We start from the raw sequence: 17,715 nt of genomic DNA, 5'->3' as shown, positions 1-17,715 counted from the left end.
CCTTCAACATTCAACTGCTCCTGTGAAGGCCCCTTTCCCATTCGTGTTTATGAAAGAGGGATCAACCACATTTGCGTGTGAACTGATGTCCCAGCTGCGTTGTAGCGAACAATAAACAAGAGACAGCACGGCTATTCCTAAGTAATACGCAATAACCTTACACGCTTCGAAGTATTTACATTAGGCGTGGTAATTTCGACGAGCAGGCGTGGATTGTTTCTGGACCAGGGTCCGTTCCTCAAAAATATTTTATATTTCTTTTGAATATTTGACTTTCATGTTCTGTTTCCCGCGTATTATATATCAAGCATCAGAATTTTACTTAACCATCGGCTAAAGTTACTCGCTTATCTGCTTGCATTTTTTTTGTTGCTCCCCTACCGGAATCGATATCAAATTTTTTTGAACATTTTTGTTATATATGTGGCAACTTTGGATTGTTTGCAGGAGAACGATTCCAACATTTTTCACAAAATTGCTGATTTCAAAGAAAAACATTCATTCTACGCCTTCATACATACAACCCTCTTTGAAATAACCAGTATCGTCACCGTCTTGAGTGATCCTTAAAAAAATATAGGAATAATGTCAGAAGTCACCCAAATGTATACGTCTGCTAGACTATAGTTGAAAAATCGCCACCATTTGATTTTTCCAAATTTTAGCAAAATAACACGTTGTTATTCATAAAGTCCTTAAACGAGTGTTATCCAGTGCGATGCCACTCCCATGTATCTGTGACAAGTGCGCAAGAACAACCGAAGCTTGAGCGTTTTTCCGAAGAATATACTTTGAAAATTCGGTTTTGTGACTTTTTACACTTTTAAGGTTGCGCTCAAAACGTAGGGACGAGTATTCTGAATTTTAGCTTTGGAGGCTGCGTGTCCACATGAAGAAAATATTTTAGGAGAGCTTCAGAAGAGTTTAGAGAAAAATACTCCAGGATGATTACCACGAAATCTTTATTGCCTGACGTCAACAGACGCATGCCAGTAGGCTGTTACTATTAAAAGGTTTTCAGTGTGAAAACAATTTTTTTTCTAGTTCTCTCCGAGAGGAATGTAGAACTTCATTCTGGAAACTCGGTAACGTGACGAAGACCCCATACCCATGATAGCATTCTTAGTATATATGCCATTATTATGTTCGCCATCGTTCTAGTTAGAGAGTTTAACAATTATCCCATCATTTTTAACAATGAGCGAACAAGAGGCATAGCAAGCGCTTTTTACAAGACCTCGACGAGCGCATATGCTCCAGTTCCACGTATCTAGGTGCACTGCCCTTCTTTCAGAAAGGTTCAGCGTCTAGTCTGTGGCATTTTTTTCCACGAGCGGTTGGGTATGTTCGTACTTTATTGAGTTGATTTATGTGTCCAAGTAAACTTAGCGAAATGCCAAGCTTCTACCGGGCACCATTGTAGATACTGGGTTTGATTAATACAGGTTGCTGCATGGGAGCACGTGTGAGTTGATGGAAATAGCAACGTACCGGAGGACAGCAAAACACCTTTCGTTTTATTACAGCCCAATAACTGGATGCAACGTTTCGGCTAGAGTGCTTGGCATATGGTTGGAAGAGTACCTGCTTTGTTCAAAAGTAATCCCAACGGCCCTGAATTAGTTAGAAAATTCAGGTGCTTTGCTGCCTTTGCAAGATTTTTTTTAAAAAAGAGAGATGGCCTTCGCTAACACCACCCTCAGTTGTCAATATGGCGGGCTCACAACAGTTTAGCAGAGTTTGCTGAACACAAGCTGCGACTTAGCATAAACGCCGACAGCTCGCCACGATAGAATTGCTTCCGTTTCGAAGGGCACACAAAGCGACTTTCGAGATCAGCTTGTTTCAAGTTTGACGGCAAAAGTAGTGACTTTATGGCGAAAACTGTGAACATAACAAAAGAATCAACATCTATGGTCAAACCCGTCTATAACAATCTCGGATAGATAGAATTATGCTATATATCAATCAAAAATAGATCAGTTTCAAAAATATACGCGAAACGTCTTCCTTGTAACGAACCTCACATCTGATATATCGAAATCGGGCTTCCTAGACTGGCAGCCAAAATGCGTAGTCTCGGAGCGGCGATTGAGATCTTGCTTGGCCACGACCACGCTGCAAAGGCCGCGACTGAGACATTGCACCTCGTATGGAGTTACAAGACGCCAGACACCTTCTTTAACTGTTTCCGACGCGCGGAACGCACGACGGAACCCGCCTAGTAAGTCAGTCAGGACCAAGATGGCAGCTCGCCAATGTTCTCGATGCTGTGCCGAAAGGAGTGCCCTCGAAGATTTCCTGAGTGTCGACGACGACGTTGCCCCTCGGACGCGGGCACCGTCAGCAGCACCGTCATAATGCTGATGAAAAGCACCGAGGAGCCTGAGGATGTCGGGAGTGGAAGCCGTCCGACGCTTGATAAAGTGCTTTCGGCAGTGAAAGTCTTTCGCCAATATTTGTTCGATATTGAAAGGCACGCACTGGAATTGGTGCCAGCAATGTTTCGTGGAAGCACTGCTCGGCTAGTTCAAGCTGCCAAAATAAAAGGGAAAACCAAAATAACAGCTTTTGTTGTAAGTATTCAGTTAGGGCATGAAGGTGGAAAGTAGGTTTATTATTTGCACTAAATCGATTGTTTTGTGTAGGGCAATGACAAACTTTATTTTGTTAGTTTCTGCATGCGGGGATGTCAAATGGATTCCCGAGTATTGTGAACTCAAAACAATAAACTTGTTATAAGCGGTTTCGGCTATATCAAACTATTGGACATATCGAACTAATTGCGGTGCATATTGCTGTTCGCTATGGCCGGGTTGGACTGTGTGTAATCCTTATAGCACTATACGCGCCATCAGATATTAGCTTTTGGCTTGAACTATTCAATAAAAATGGGTCAAAGGAGGGCATCAGGAAAATAATTCAGAACGTTGTTAAAGAACAGCTGTAAAAAATTTGTTGGCATTCGGGAAGAGGTGCATCTTTTTAAGGGGGGCAGTCAGCGAGGAGTTGCAATAAACCCTTGTTTGTGATCACGTTGCTTGTCTCGTACAAAGTCGCCTTGCAGATAACTTTGCGATGGTTTTCGAATACATTGTTGTTCGTTTTTTAAACCGCCAGAGTGCAGGTATCCCAAAAATTCTTTTGCACTACTGTGTAAAGGCGCTCATCGAAGTAGGTTTTGAAAAATACGTTTTGATTTGAGAGTCGTGCTGGTGTTTGCATAAAGTAACAACCCAGTGGAGTGTCACTGATACGCACATTTTACAGCGCGGATATCCGCCGTTTAGGCGGTTCATTCCTCCTGTATGGTTTCCCCACCTATAACCCACCACTCAATGTATCTGATTGCACGGTTAACGCGCCGACGCAGCGCAGGCGATGAGGCGCGCCGTAGTGGAGGGCTCCGGATTAATTTTGACCACCTGGGCATCTTTAACGTGCGCCGAAATCTCGTACACACGGGCGTTTTTGCTTTTCGCCTCCACCAGAAAAGCGGCCGCCGCGGCCGGGAATCAAACCCGCAACCTTGTGCTCAGCAGCGCAACGCCTTAGCCACTGAGCCACCGCGGCGGGTCCACCACTCAATGTAAACCCATCATTGATTTTGTTATCGGAATCAGGTGAGGAATACCTCACAGCAACATGACACAAGACAATGAAGACGTCAGCGAAGTTTCTGGCACACACCTTGCGTGAGCGCTTTCATGTCCACTATATACATAAAGTAAATTGATCGCTTCACCACATCGGATCATTTCGCTCATCTCTATCCTGGAGCAACGGAACATTTTGGTGGATGTTGTGGAGTTCCTCCCCATCCTGGCATCTTAACATCGCTCAACTGCTCTCGATTAACCCCCCCCCCCCCATCCAGCCCCGCTGAGCCACGGACGCACCTATTCCCCAGCCCCGTGACTCCACTCTATGGCCAGTCGAAATCAGCCGATGTGGCCAGCTGCGACAAAAACCTAAGATTGTTCTCCTTTCCAAATATCCGGCACGTCTGCAACACCTTTCGATGTTCACGTCGTCGGCGAATTTAGCTGTTCCAGAGTCGGTACTCACCACGACCGTCATTCTCACCTGTGGCGGCGAAGACTTCTCTACTCTTCCTCCCTTCTGACATCATCATCGCACTTGTAGAGTTACTACGTCATCGTCTGGGATGTTACGTTTCTACTAGGGGTACCCTCTATGAAGAAGACGAGAGTGTGGGACCAACCTGCTGAGAAAAAGAGCATAAGAGCTAGCTGTTCGGAGTCTGCGATGGCCGACATTGTGCACATACTGCAAAGAAATCGCTACCATCTACCATAGTTTTTTTGCTGTGTGCTACATCTCCGTAAAAATATGTCAGAGATCGGCATGAGGCTTCGAAAGCCATTCGCAGCTTAGTAGTTTTTATTTATTGCTCGTTTTTTACTGGAAAGAGCGATGAATGTTTCGGCCACTGCTTTCTTCTAGAAAAAGAATTCTACGAACATTCTTAATAAAACGCGTAATTAGATGTTCAGCATGTGTCGGGTCAGGCTCACAAACGCTCACAGGTTCCTCACCTGGCCCGGTAATACCCAAGACCGGAACTGAGACCTAATTTAAATTGTGGTTTTTTATGTATTTCTGCGTCTTGTTATATTGACATCAACATTGTAATGTAAGAAAAGTCGGGACTCAGGATTAGTGTTTCAAATGTGCTGGATGAAATTTTAGCTTTGCCAACACGCAGCCAAGCCGTACACCAGGATCGTGGAACCCCTGTTGCAAACTTTCAATTTTAGACAGAGAATTTAGCGACAGAAAACTAGCCCGGGCTGCTGCACAAATAAAATGAGATGCACAAAATCTACAACGCAATATTTGAATTCTGTGATATTTTTTATTTACCATTCCAAAATAAACTTGGCCTCGCATATAGGGCTTCTAAAATTAAAAGAAGAATCAATTTTAGGAGACATCTAGACACTGAAGAAATAGTAGAGGTTTCTCACCACAAAACAGAACAGGCTCATCTCCCTTATAGATGAAGCTTTGGGAGTACGTTGCAAACCTGCAAGACAAATGGTGTCTACTACGACCGCAACTAATGGCACTAATATATTCGGGGCAATTGTTGCGTCAAACAGTACACGGATCAGTATAGCATCTCTGAAGGGTGTTTATTAGAACTGCTGCTCCCTTAATTCTTTTGTAGATCTCAAGCATCTACTTGCAAATTATAGTGCTTATGTTCGCCTCCTTCAAGAATTATGGCTTAATACCGAAACCACTTTAGCTTTCAGAAACTATCCGATCTTTAGGTTAACCGCAATAGTAGAGGGGGTTGTTTACTAACCATAGTTACTTCAAAACTTTATCACAGAGAATTACCCTCGTAGGAACTGATGTCACCCAGTAGCGAAGTAGTCGCGGTAGACTCGGTTCTCCCTGGGAGTACTCCTATCTCCGTCATCAAGGTGCATTTCTCCATAAGCTTCCATGGAGAATATAAACTTGACAGTTACCTCTGCAGTAAATCAAGAGGTATTGTTGCCAGTCACTTCAGTGCTCACCACGTTTCTTGGGGCTTCAAAACGCATTCTTGTGGTTCAGAGCTGTGGCACTGGGTGGCGGAGGATGGCCTTTGCTGTCATTATTCTTCGGCAGTTGCATTTTTTTGAGCGGCATCTCGATCAGCCTTAGGCTTAACGTTCCCCTCAGGGATTGTACAAGTTGCATCCTATGGTAACTACCCTGCGGTTCAAGCAGTGATTATTTTCCTTTTGAGTTCGCGGTAGGTATCCCCGCAATTTTAGTTGAGGACTGATGATGATGATGAATAAACTTCATTGAAGACCAGGTGGTGATGTTAGGGCACCCGCCCAGTGGGGGGCTTCCTTAGTCCGGGATTCCTTGGGCTATGCTGGCCATCCGTGCCCTCTCCACCAATCTTCGCTGGTGTTGAAGGTCGGGGCTGGTAAGCAGCTCCACCCACTGCTCACAGGTGGGGTTGGGGTAGGGGTGAAGGAAGGGGATTGCCGGCACTCCCTTATAATGTGGTACAGCCTGCCTGGATGGGGGCAGGATTTGCATGTGGGAGATGATAGGGTGGGATACAAGGCATGTAGAAGGCTGTTATGTGGTAGGAGTTAGTCTGTAGTCGCCGGAAGGTAGTAGCTTCATCACGAGAGAGGTTCGGGGAGGGGGGGAATGGATAAAAGAAAAAAAAATATTATTTCTCGAACCGATCAGGGGGTATTTTGGGATTACTTTACATCATTGCACACCACTGATAACGTTGTTGATGGTCGGCGAACAATTGAGTCCTTGCAAGCAGCATTTAATAATCGCTGAATTCACAGTCAACTGTTCCGTGCCGACAAAGGTCTTCAACTGATGGAGTAGTGATTCTAGCCGAGATTATCGCCATAGAAATGCATCTATCAGGTCTCTCTTGCACGATCAGTGTCCAATAAATTCGATAAACAACAAGTACATGGCAGCAGTGTTATAGGGTACAGTTGCCAAAGCTGAGAGCGGTTACATTAACAAACTCGATGACTCTCTTTGGAATTCTAAAAATAAAGCCGCGCTTTTTTAATTCATGGCCAGCGATCGGGTGGTTTCTCTAACGGAGTTACAGTCATGACAGGTCTTGACTTCTGCTGAAGCGGCCCAGTTTTTTGACCGTTCCGATACAGTATTTGCGGTTCACTTTCCTTCTCGTTGGAGCAACGATCACCTACAAAATCCTAGAGCAACAGATTATTTTGCGCCAGTCTAATCTTTTCAGCTGGCGGGGTCCTTGTCCGTCACACGATCTGCTGCGCCGATGCTTGACGGCGTGACTGTGTGGGATATTAAATTTTTGGCAGAGGTATTAGAACCGGTTCTATTGAATTAATAAATTCATCCCTCAAATTTTGTTGGATTCCACAAAACTGGAAGGTGTCCAAGATAAGTTTGCTAAAAAAAAAGCCAGGTCAGTGTTTTTATTTAAACAACTGAAGCTGACTGCTCTTATTTCTAACATGATAAAATTAATAGAGCGAAAAGTTTCTAAACGGATAGCTTCTCTAATGCAGGAAAGGAAAGTACTTAGTCATGCTCAGATTGGGGTTAGGCTAAGATGTCATATTTGCAACGCTCATGGTTACTTGAGGGCAAAAGTTTGATAAACCCAAAGCGAAAAAATGGTGCCGCTATTGGTGAGCTTTGATACAGCTAAAGGTTATGACAGTGTCCAGTAGAGCATCTTACGAAAAAACTGGCCCGCATAAACCTCTCTGCATACCTTTTAGCTTAGATGAGGACGTCTTTGTGACAAAGAATTCATTTGTACAAACGGTAGGCTATTTTGACCTTTTACAAAATAGATGTGTGCCCCAAGGATCGGTGTATTCGCCTACACTTTACGAAATCCTTATGAGCGACATTCCTCCACTCGAACGTGTTACAACCTATGGTTATGCTAATGATATAGCGTTCATCACGGCCGCAGTGGACATTTAGCAGTTGTATGAACGTTTGCTGGTCTACGTATCTCTTTTACATACGTACATACATCCCGCCAGTCATGAAGTTTGGCTGCGTCTTGTTTTGCAATAGTCCTATTTACGAACTGTGATCGTTATAACTGTGGAGATGTGTATCCTCCGATTATGCCTTAACCTGCCCCGGTTTGTTTCGACCCGCGTTTTGTACTTAGAGGCACGCATTCCGGTACTCAGGGTCTAATTTCTCTTGCTGACTACTCAAACTTACCTCCTCAAGCACGAAGCTCCCTCTGGAGCGGATAAGACATTATTTATTCGTGATCTGAGTTTATTTTTTACTTTTCTGTTGCCCAAACGCATTACAACGTAAGTGCAAGTCGTTGAAACAAGCGTTGAGTGCATTTCGGTTTAGTGATATGAAGTTATCCCAGTATTTACTATAAGGCGGGAAACTGAGTTTTTCTTTCAAATCCCCTTCCCTTCTGGTGCAAATCTTTCCCACTCTCTCTATTAACCGATTCTTTAAAGGAATATCTAATCAAGTATCCTGGTTCTTTTGTAATTTAGAGTGATGCATCTGAAAAATGGCAGAAAAAATCTGGAAAAGGTAGTTTTTTACAATCTCTAGATTCGAGTTATTTGCTATGAAACCCGTACTACACACCAATTTTTATGGCAGAATTTTAACAATAGCTCTCGCTATTTGCACAGTACAGCAGCATGTATAAGATATATCATACTATCCTATTCGACAACCATTAGAATTCTGCCAGTCGACAACCGAATCCTACATAACGTACATACAAGATGTATTTGCCCCCGTTCAAAGGTTGATTCGCAAATGTTGGAAGCCAATAAGGTGGCCACGTACTCAAAGGCATTGCAGATGACGGCTTCTATTTGCTGATGTGTAAGGATTGCACTCCCGTTGACGCCATTCTTAGCGAATGCCGATGCTTTGAGGAGGCAAAATGTTGTAGAGTTGCCTACCAGTTTGCTCGATAGCCTCACACGACGGTAACCTCGTCTTGTCAAGATGTGACGCGCACACCGCTGACGCAAAAGATGGAGGCTCACACTAAGAGCCTGACCAAACTCGTGCGCTGGGAGATCGAGGCTATGACCCCAGTCGCTGCTTCTCCTTACACGCACTACCGGAGCGCCCCCACCATTTCCCTTACTCAAGCTGTCGTTAGAGATGAAATCGCTTGTCTGGCCCTTCACTCGGTTTGTGCGTTGGGACGCTACGATACCTGCGACGGGGTCCACGCAACCTCCACTCGTAGTGTTGTCCCGCCGCGCTACGATGTTCCACGCCGGTTCCGACGGCGCAGCCCTGGCAAATGGAGAACATCCGATCACCATCGCGTTGGCCATGTTGCCCGTTACTGCCATAGAAGCTGGTCGTACTCTCCCCGCCCGCAGATCTTCGACAACCGCGGCTCCGACTACCACCCCCGAAAGTTTCTTCCCGGTCATCAGCAGCCCTTTACAACTGACAACACACGATGAAACCACATTGGCCGCTCGTCATCACCTCAACGTCGCCAGTCACGTTCTCAGCAGCCCCACACCAAACCCCGCCGCCTACTTTGTCAACCTCCATTTCGGAAAACTAGCCGGAGCAGCTCACGGAGGTGATGCTTTATTAATGTTCTGCCCTGAAAATTCCCTGTTGACTAAGATTACGAAACCCAATTTGATAGACGTTCATGTTGACGGTGTTCATCGTAGCGCTTCAGTCGACACAGGCGACAATATTTCGGCAATCCGTTCGAACTTTTGCCGCACTCTGCGCACAGTTATGACGCCTGCTGTATGCTGCACCGTATGAGTCGCCAGCGGCGGAACGACCACCGTAGCCGGAATGTTCACCACCGGTGTCGTAATTGCCGGACGTGACATCCCGGTATTGTACACCATCTTGGACACATGCCCTAATGACATGATATTCGGACTGTCCTTTCTCACAGACCACAGCGGCCACGTTGAATGCGTCGCTGGGGTTTTACGGCTTGAGCTGCCCTTAATGGCCCTTGATGACGCCAAACCTATTTACCAGCCTTGCTGCGCCTAGCATGCTCGATTAACACCGATTACCATGACGTACGTGCCTTTATCGTCGCACCCGCCAGTCCCAGATGGTGATTACCTTGTCTCGCCCGTCACCGATGTACTTTACGAACATTACGAGACCCTTCCTTATACAGTTGTGACAGTCGCGACAAACGAAATAGCACTCCCATTTTTTGAAATTCGGTTTCTCCACCCAAGTTTTTCACCGGGGAATGTCGCTCGCTACACACATCCCCTTGGCCGCAGGCGAGCTTTCGCTGCGACCACTGACGCCTCTGGCGGACAAACGGACAGTCCATGAGACATTTCGCCGACTATACGTGATTTTATGAAGATGATACCATCGGACCTTCCACCTCCGCAAGCCCATAAACTCCAATGTTTTTCGCGTCCTATCTGGACATCTTTGACTTGGACAACCGTCCTATGGGCCAGGCATCTCTTGTGGCACATCGCATTGACACTGGTGATGCGACCGCTATTCGCCGACGTCCATATTGTTTGCTCCATGCCGAACGTACCGTCCTTCAGCAGGAAGTAGAGAAGACGATGAGGAAAGATGTTATTGAGCCATCTACGAGTCCGTGGGCGTCGCCAGTCTGTTGGTTAATAAGAAAGGCGGCTCATATCGATTCGTGCCGATTACAGGCATTTGAAGAAAATTAATAAAAAGGACATTTACCCACTTCCTCGCATTGACGACGCCCTTCATTGCCTGCATGGAGTGTCCTATTTCTCGTCCATTGGCCTCAGATCCGGATACTGGCAAATTGCGGTTGACGCCATGGACCGCTAAAAGATCGCTTTTGTAACACCACACGAAATGTACCAATTTATGGTCATGCCGTGAGGTCTCTGCAATGCGCCAGCCACATTCCAAATAATGATGGACTGGCTTCTCCATAGCTTAAAATGGACGACATGTCTATGCTATGTGGTCGAGGATATCGTTTTTTCTCCGACGTTTGAGACCCACCCACATGGCCTCTCTGACGTCCTACAAGTTTTTCGTAGAGCTGCACTCAGCTGAATTTGTCAAAATGCCACTTCGCTGCCGTCCAATGAAGATCCTTTGGAACCACGTCGACGCTACAGGAGATCAACCTGGTCCAGACAAAATACTGGCATTAAAAGACTTCCCTATTCTATGATCTGTAGAAGACGTTCGCAGCTTTGTAGGGCTCTGTCCCTATTTTCGCTGCTTCGTCAAGAGCTTCGCTGCAACTGCCATTCCACTCACGGGTTTGCTTAAGTACAATGCCCACTTTTCCTGGGGCACTCAGAATATATATATATATATATATATATATATATAGAGAGAGAGAGAGAGAGAGAGAGAGAGATAGAATGAGAATAGCAAATGAGGGGATGGTAGCAATAACACACAAATAAGGGTTAGCAGTCATGAAAACCTCGGAAAGCAAAAGGGGAGATTGTGGTAGGTCATTGAAACAGATAAAGTATTTGGAAAGAAAGAAAGCGGAGAGGAATGCCCACCAGGTTTGATCCGAACCCACGACCTCCAGAATACAGGTCTGGTGCGATAACCACTACGCTACCGGCGGGGCGATTTCCCCGCGCTTTCGGGGGTATTTATGTCAATGTAATTCTTTCCTGTGCTTAGGGGTGGTAGCCAGCGCCACTAGGACTTCTCGAGGTGAAGGGTACTTTCTTTTTAACCCCGCGCCGCGACTCGAGTATCTATCTACGACGTGTCGAGAGTGGTCAACCAGGATTGAACGCTCTTAAGCTCCCTATGGCACCAAGACTGCCAGAACAGAGGCCCTCGCTATGCATGTAGCGAATCATAATAGGAAATGAGGGGCTCCTAGAAGTAACGCAGAAATAAGGGTTGGCAGTAATGAAAACCTCAGAAAGCAAAGGAGTTGTTGTGGTAGGTCATTGAAACAGATAAAGAATTTGGAAAGAAAGAAAGAAAGCGGAGATAAAATGCCCGCCAGGTGGGATCCGAACCCAAGACCTCCAGAATACCGGTCTGGTGCGATATCCACTACGCTACTTGCGGGGCTGTCCCCCCCCCCCACTTTCTGGGGTATTTATGTCTATGTATATTTTTTCTGTGCTTGGGGGTGGTAGCCAGCACCACTATGACTTCTCAGGGTTAAGGGGCCCTTCTTTTTAATCCCCGCGCCATGACTCGAGTGTCTACGACATGTAGAGAGTGGTCAACCAGCGTTGAACTCTCTTAAGCTCCCTATGGCACCAAGACTGCCAGAACAGAGGGCCTCGCTATGTATGTAGCGAATCAGAATAGAATATGTGGGGCTCGTAGAAATAACACCGAAATAAGGGTTGGCAGTTAAGAAAACATCGGAAAGCAAAGTGGAGATTGTGGTAGGTCATTAAAACATATAAAGAATTTGGAAAGAAAGAAAGGAAGCGGAGAAAAAATGACCTCCAGGTGCGATCCGAACCCACGACCTCCAGAATACAGGTCTGGGGCAATAACCACTACGCTACCGGCGGGGCGATCTCCCCCTCCGCTTTCTGGGGTATTTATGTCAATGTAATTTTTCCATGTGCTTGGGGGTGGTAGCCAGTGCCACTATGACTTCTCGGGGTGAAGGGGAACTTCTTCTTATTCGCCGCGCCGTGACTCGAGCGTCTACGACATGTCGAGAGTGGTCAACCAGCCTTTAACCCTCTTAGGCTCTCTATGGCACCAAGACTGCCCGAAAGAGGCCCTCGCTATGCATGTAGCGGATCAGAAAAGGAAATGATGGGCTCGTAGAAATAACAAAGAAATAAGAATTGGCAGTCAAGAAAACCTCGGAAAGCAAAGGGTAGATTGTGGTGTGTTTCCAGAATACTGGTCTGGTGCAATAACCACTACGCTACCGGCGGGGCGATCTCCCCCTCCGCTTTCTGGGGTATTTATGTCAATGTAATTTTTCCATGTGCTTGGGGGTGGTAGCCAGTGCCACTATAACCTCTCGGGGTGAAGGGGAACTTCTTTTTATTCCCCGCGCCGTGACTCGAGCGTCTACGACATGTCGAGAGTGGTCAACCAGCCTTTAACCCTCTTAGGCTCCCTATGGCACCAAGACTGCCAGAACAGGGGCCCTCGCTTTGCATGTAGCGAATTAGAAAAGGAAATGATTGGCTCGTAGAAATAACAAAGAAATAAGAATTGGCAGTCAAGAAAACCTCGGAAAGCAAAGGGTAGATTGTGGTAGGTCATTGAAAAAGATAAAGAAGTTGGAAAGAAAGAAAGTTGAGAAAAAATTCCCGCCAGGTGGGTCCGAACCCACGACCTCCAGAATACCGGTCTGGTGCGATAACCACTACGGTACCGGCGGGGCGAACTTCCTTCCCGCTTTCAGGGGTATTTATGTCAATGTAATTTTTTTTCTGTGCTTGGGGGTGGTAGCCGGCGCCACTATGACTTCTCGGGGTGAAGGGGACCACGTGGTCCTTGGAAAGAGCACGTCCTACCACCCGCAGTACAATAGCCTGTCCCAAAGATGTACCCGCAGACTTGGCGATATTATCGCCATGTACGCCTCCACGAACCACTATAACTGGGACCATGTTCTTCCTTATGCGAAGCATGCTTATGATGCGGCCACACAGGCGACCACAGCATTCTCGCCGTTCTTTCCACTCTATGGTCCTGAGCACTCCTGCATGCTGGATACAGTACTTCCGTACCGACCAGACGCTCCGAGTATGCACCACCGTCTGACATCGCTGGACAAGCCGAGGAATGTGGCCAGCTAGCCCGACGATTTTTATTGGAAGAGCAGCGACGCCAAAAGGCGCATCACGATGACTCCAATACAGCTCCAACATTTACGAAAGGATCACTGGTCAAGCTTTCAGTACCGTGCCCATCTCCGGGTTTTTCGTCGAAGACTCTTGCCGAGTACTGAAACAAACGTTACCTGTTAACTATGTTGTTGAACCCGTAACATTCACTATGGACCGCAGACGTCCTGGTCGCGAGACGGTTCACGTCCAGAAGCTAAAGCCATACTATTACTCGCTCGTTTTGTGTTCCCGGTAGGTCACCAGGATGGCTCCACTTTTCGCCATGTTGCGCCCATGAGAACTGTGATGAGCATCAGCCACAACGGGCAAATCCCCGTCCGTGGATACGCTGCGGAGGATGCCGCCTGAGGAAGAGGACACGCTCGGTCAGGGTCAGTCTCTTGAAAAGCTGGTCGTTTCGGGTAACCCCGTCTGCGTCGACGACTCGTTCGTGAATAAAGAAGTCCAACTTTCTTCCAAAACACCGACTATCTCCTTTCCAATTATATATATATATATATATATATATATATATATATATATATATATATATATATATATATATATATAAATACAGAAAGATAGGTTGGGAGTCTACATTCGCAAAGGAGACATAGGGGTGTGGTTAGGCTCTTTTTTTACTACGGGTAATGAAGTTAACATTTTTTGAAATATACAAAAGAAAGAAAGAAAAACGCGCGCCCAGAGTTGGAACCGAACCCTCGCCTTTCGATTGGATCTCGAATGCCTTACCAATTCGGATATCTGGGCGACTGTGTTCTTCCCTTTCTGGGCTATTTATATTTACTGGAAGTGTACGTGACGCTTGAGGGTGGTAGCCAGCGCCACTCTTACTACACGGGGAGAATGGCACCTTCTTTTCAACCCCCGGGGAGTGACTCGAACATCTACAGCGTGTGATGAGCGGGTAACTGGCGGGAAGCCCTCTTATGCTACCTAGGCATCAAGGCTGCCAAAACCGAGACCCTCTCTAGGCTTTCGCAGAATAATATAGTAAGGAAATGAGGGGCTCGTTGAGGAAATACAGAAAGATAGGTTGGCAGTCTACAACGCCAAAGGAGGAATAGGGGTGTCGTTAGGCTCTTTTTTTACTACGGGTAATGAAGTTAACATTCTTTTTAAATATACAGAAGAAAGAAAGAAAGAAAAACACGCGCCCAGAGTGGGGACAGAACCAACGCCTTTCGATTGGATCTCGAATGCCTTACCAATGCGGCTATCTGGGCGACTGTGTTCTCCTTAATTTCTGGGCTATTTATATTTACTGGAACTGCGCGTAAAACTTGAGGGTGGTAGCCAGCGCCAATCTAATTACACGGGGAGAAGTAGACCTTCTTTTCAACCCCCGGGGCGTGACTCGAACATGTACAGCCAGTGATGAGCGGGTAACTGGCGGGAAGCCCTCTAATGCTACCTAGGCATCAAGGCTGCCAAAACCGAGCATAAGCATTCAATAGACGTTCGGTCCACGCCCCATGGGTTGAAAAGAAGGTCCCCTTCTCCCCGTGTATCCACATCGCTCTGGCTACCACTCTCAAGCGTCAGGTACACTTCCACTAAATATAAATAGCCCACAAATTGAAGGACAACAGAGACGCCAGATAGCGGAAATGGTAAGGCATTCGAGATCTAATCGAAGGCGTGGATTCGGTCCCCACTCTGGGCTCGTGTTTTTCTCTCTTTCTTCTGTATATTTACAAAAATAGTAACTTCATTACAAGTAGTAAAAAAAGAGCCTAACCACACCGCTATGCCTCCTTTGGCGTTGTAGACTGCCAACCTATCTTTCTGTATTTCCCCAACGAGCCCCTCATTTTCTTACTATATATATATATATATATATATATATATATATATATATATATATATATATATATATATATATATATATATATATATATATATATATATACATATATATATATATATATATACAATCTTAACTTTATATATATATATATATATATATATATATATAGTTAAGAGAAAAGGTACCTGGCTATAAGGTTAACTATACGATAGAGAAGTCAAAGTGAAAAACATAACGATATTTATTCTAACGCTTCGACCGGGGACCGGTCTTTTTCAAAGATACTACAGATGGTGCACATCAGTTGGGTTTATATACATTTCAATTGTAGGCGGGGCAAGAAGATGTATAAAGCAAAACGTAGGCTCTAGCGGCGTGGGAGTGCTGCCGGGGAACAGAGGGGAAAGGGAGCGTAATCAAGACAGGCGAGACTACATGATAACAGGAAAGCGTTGCATGGCACTGAAGTCAGAGGTGGAAAGCAAGAAAGTGAGGGACAAAGGAGGTGCTCGTTTTCTGCTCGTTTCTTGACTGCGAATTGACTGGTTCGGAAAATGGTGGGAGAGCCGAGAGTCAATTGCGGATGCCTTGTGCAGGTGTTCACACTCAAACGTACACGCGCAAAAAAAGGGGGAAGGGTGGAAAAGGGGGGTTGCGACGAAGGAGGGGATTTGTTTAACGGGAGGGGTGTGGAACCGTAGCGGAGGGAAATGCGTGCATGAAAGATAAACCAAACCCAAAGATAAACCCAACTGATCTGCACCGGTCTTTTTCAAAGACCGTGAAAAAGACCGGTCCCTGGTTGAAACTTTAGAATAAATATTGTTGTGTTTTTCACTTTGACTTTTGTATCCTATGTTAACCTTATAGCCAGGAAGCTTTTCTCCTAACTTTACAACAAGGCTAGAGACACAGTCAACGCGAAAGACCTAAATTGCCAATTTTCAAAGTATCTACCCACTTCAAATATCCTTGGAGACTCGCACTGCAAGCACCTGCATCACCACTTCGACCAGGGCGGAATGGAACGCCTGCGTTCATCTCGCAATCCGGTCCTAAAATCGACGACGCCTGCTCCCTGCTGGACTTTGTCCCGAAGACAACTACCGCAATCGTCCTACATGTCGGCACCAACGATATGGCCCAGTCCTCAGCGGGAGAGGCGTTCGCATAGTATCGCACCCTTTTGGACGTCATCGCCTGGGACTTCCCCAGCATCAAGAGGGTGTATGCCACCCTAATCCTGCCCCGCTCCATCAACCGCCGCCGGGTTGTTCCGAACCGTTGTTTCGTCAGCAACTGTAACAGGGAGGCTGCTCGGTTCAACAGCCTTCTTCGCCATCATTGCTAGCAGACGAGGGGCCTCTTCTTCCTCGACCACGGGGTCCAGTGGCTCCCGCGGGCTCGGGTGCTAGCCGCTGACGGGCTCCACCCAAGTTATTAGGGTATGGCTATCCTGGCGAGCCACCTGCACCAGACCCTACGTCGAGGATACGCACGCGCAAACGACACGTGGCAGCAGCACTCTGCGGCCCAGACGACGGCTGAACTGGCCCCAGCCTCCCCTCCACCAGCACCGTCCTCTTCAGCGACAGGATCCTAAGCTTCAGCCCAATCCCCATCGGGCGCAGCGGTAGCATCCCAGGCTTCAGCCGAGGCTCCATCGGAACCAGCGGCAGCACCCAAGCTTCAGCCAAGGCGCCGTCGGACCCAGCAGCAGCATCCCAGGCTTCAGCCCAGGCTCCATCGAAGCCGCACTACAACTTGCGGAGGACCTTCTCGGCCGTCGTGAAGCGAAACGCAAGGAACTGATTAGCATAAGGTGACTCTTCGGGTCAGGACCGACCAACCATGTTAAATTTTTTTTGAAGGCTAGGAAAGTTGTCGAAAGCGAGTGCAGTGTCAGTGTCATGTTAGTACTCTCACTTTGTATCACAAATGTGACGTAGTTTCGCAAGGACTGCGCATTGACGTTAAAGCAGCCACCTCCGACGTGTCCCAATAGCTAAAGGCTAGGTGGGCGCTATGCCTAAATGAAGCATCCAAGCAACTTTTGAATATTGTTATTGACCACAATAACTCACATCTAGAGCACATCCTTAGTGAGGAACGAAAACTCACTGACCAGGTAGACTTGACACCCCATGAAATTAACTTTCTAAAAGTGTTTCCAGGAAACAAAGAGCACCAAGTAATGTTAACAAAACAGAAAAAGCTGATTCGTGACGGCATAACTTTCCCTGTTTAAAAAGTAGACACGTCTTTTTTTCCTTCCCATGCAAGGCCAGCAAATATCCCTAACCTAAACACCTCACAGATCAAAGAGTGCCACATCGTAAACCTTTCCAACACCCCCCTCACTGATGACAATGAACGCGTGCTATCAAGAGGTTCGAGTTTTTGCCCTGCAAACGGCAGACTAGACGAATTCCAACTCTATAAGGATCTCGAGAACTTTTACGGAACGCTTAGGCTGAGCGAATATTACTATAGCAAATCAGAAGACCACACTATGGACACTAGGCGGCCATCACTACGCCATTGGACGCCACCCCCACAAAG

The 17,715-nt window shown here is 46.5% G+C and overlaps 1 protein-coding gene across 1 annotated transcript in view; it reads left to right on the top strand.

Moving 5' to 3' along the window:
* The window catches only part of LOC144160724 (uncharacterized), a 31,234-nt gene extending 14,269 nt beyond the window's left edge, over positions 1 to 16,965 (top strand). Inside the window, exon 3 of the mRNA XM_077691917.1 lies at positions 16,728 to 16,965. Within this exon, the coding sequence (XP_077548043.1) occupies positions 16,728 to 16,965 (238 nt within the window). The remainder of the gene's footprint in view (positions 1 to 16,727) is intronic.
* Positions 16,966 to 17,715: the final 750 nt, after the last annotated feature.

Source organism: Haemaphysalis longicornis, unplaced genomic scaffold (genome assembly GCF_048455015.1).
Source record: "Haemaphysalis longicornis isolate Haplotype H1 unplaced genomic scaffold, Haemaphysalis longicornis Haplotype H1 scaffold_11, whole genome shotgun sequence".
Taxonomy (NCBI): domain Eukaryota; kingdom Metazoa; phylum Arthropoda; class Arachnida; order Ixodida; family Ixodidae; genus Haemaphysalis; species Haemaphysalis longicornis.
Note: the sequence above shows the minus strand (reverse complement) of the source record. Positions and strands in the feature narration are given on the sequence as shown.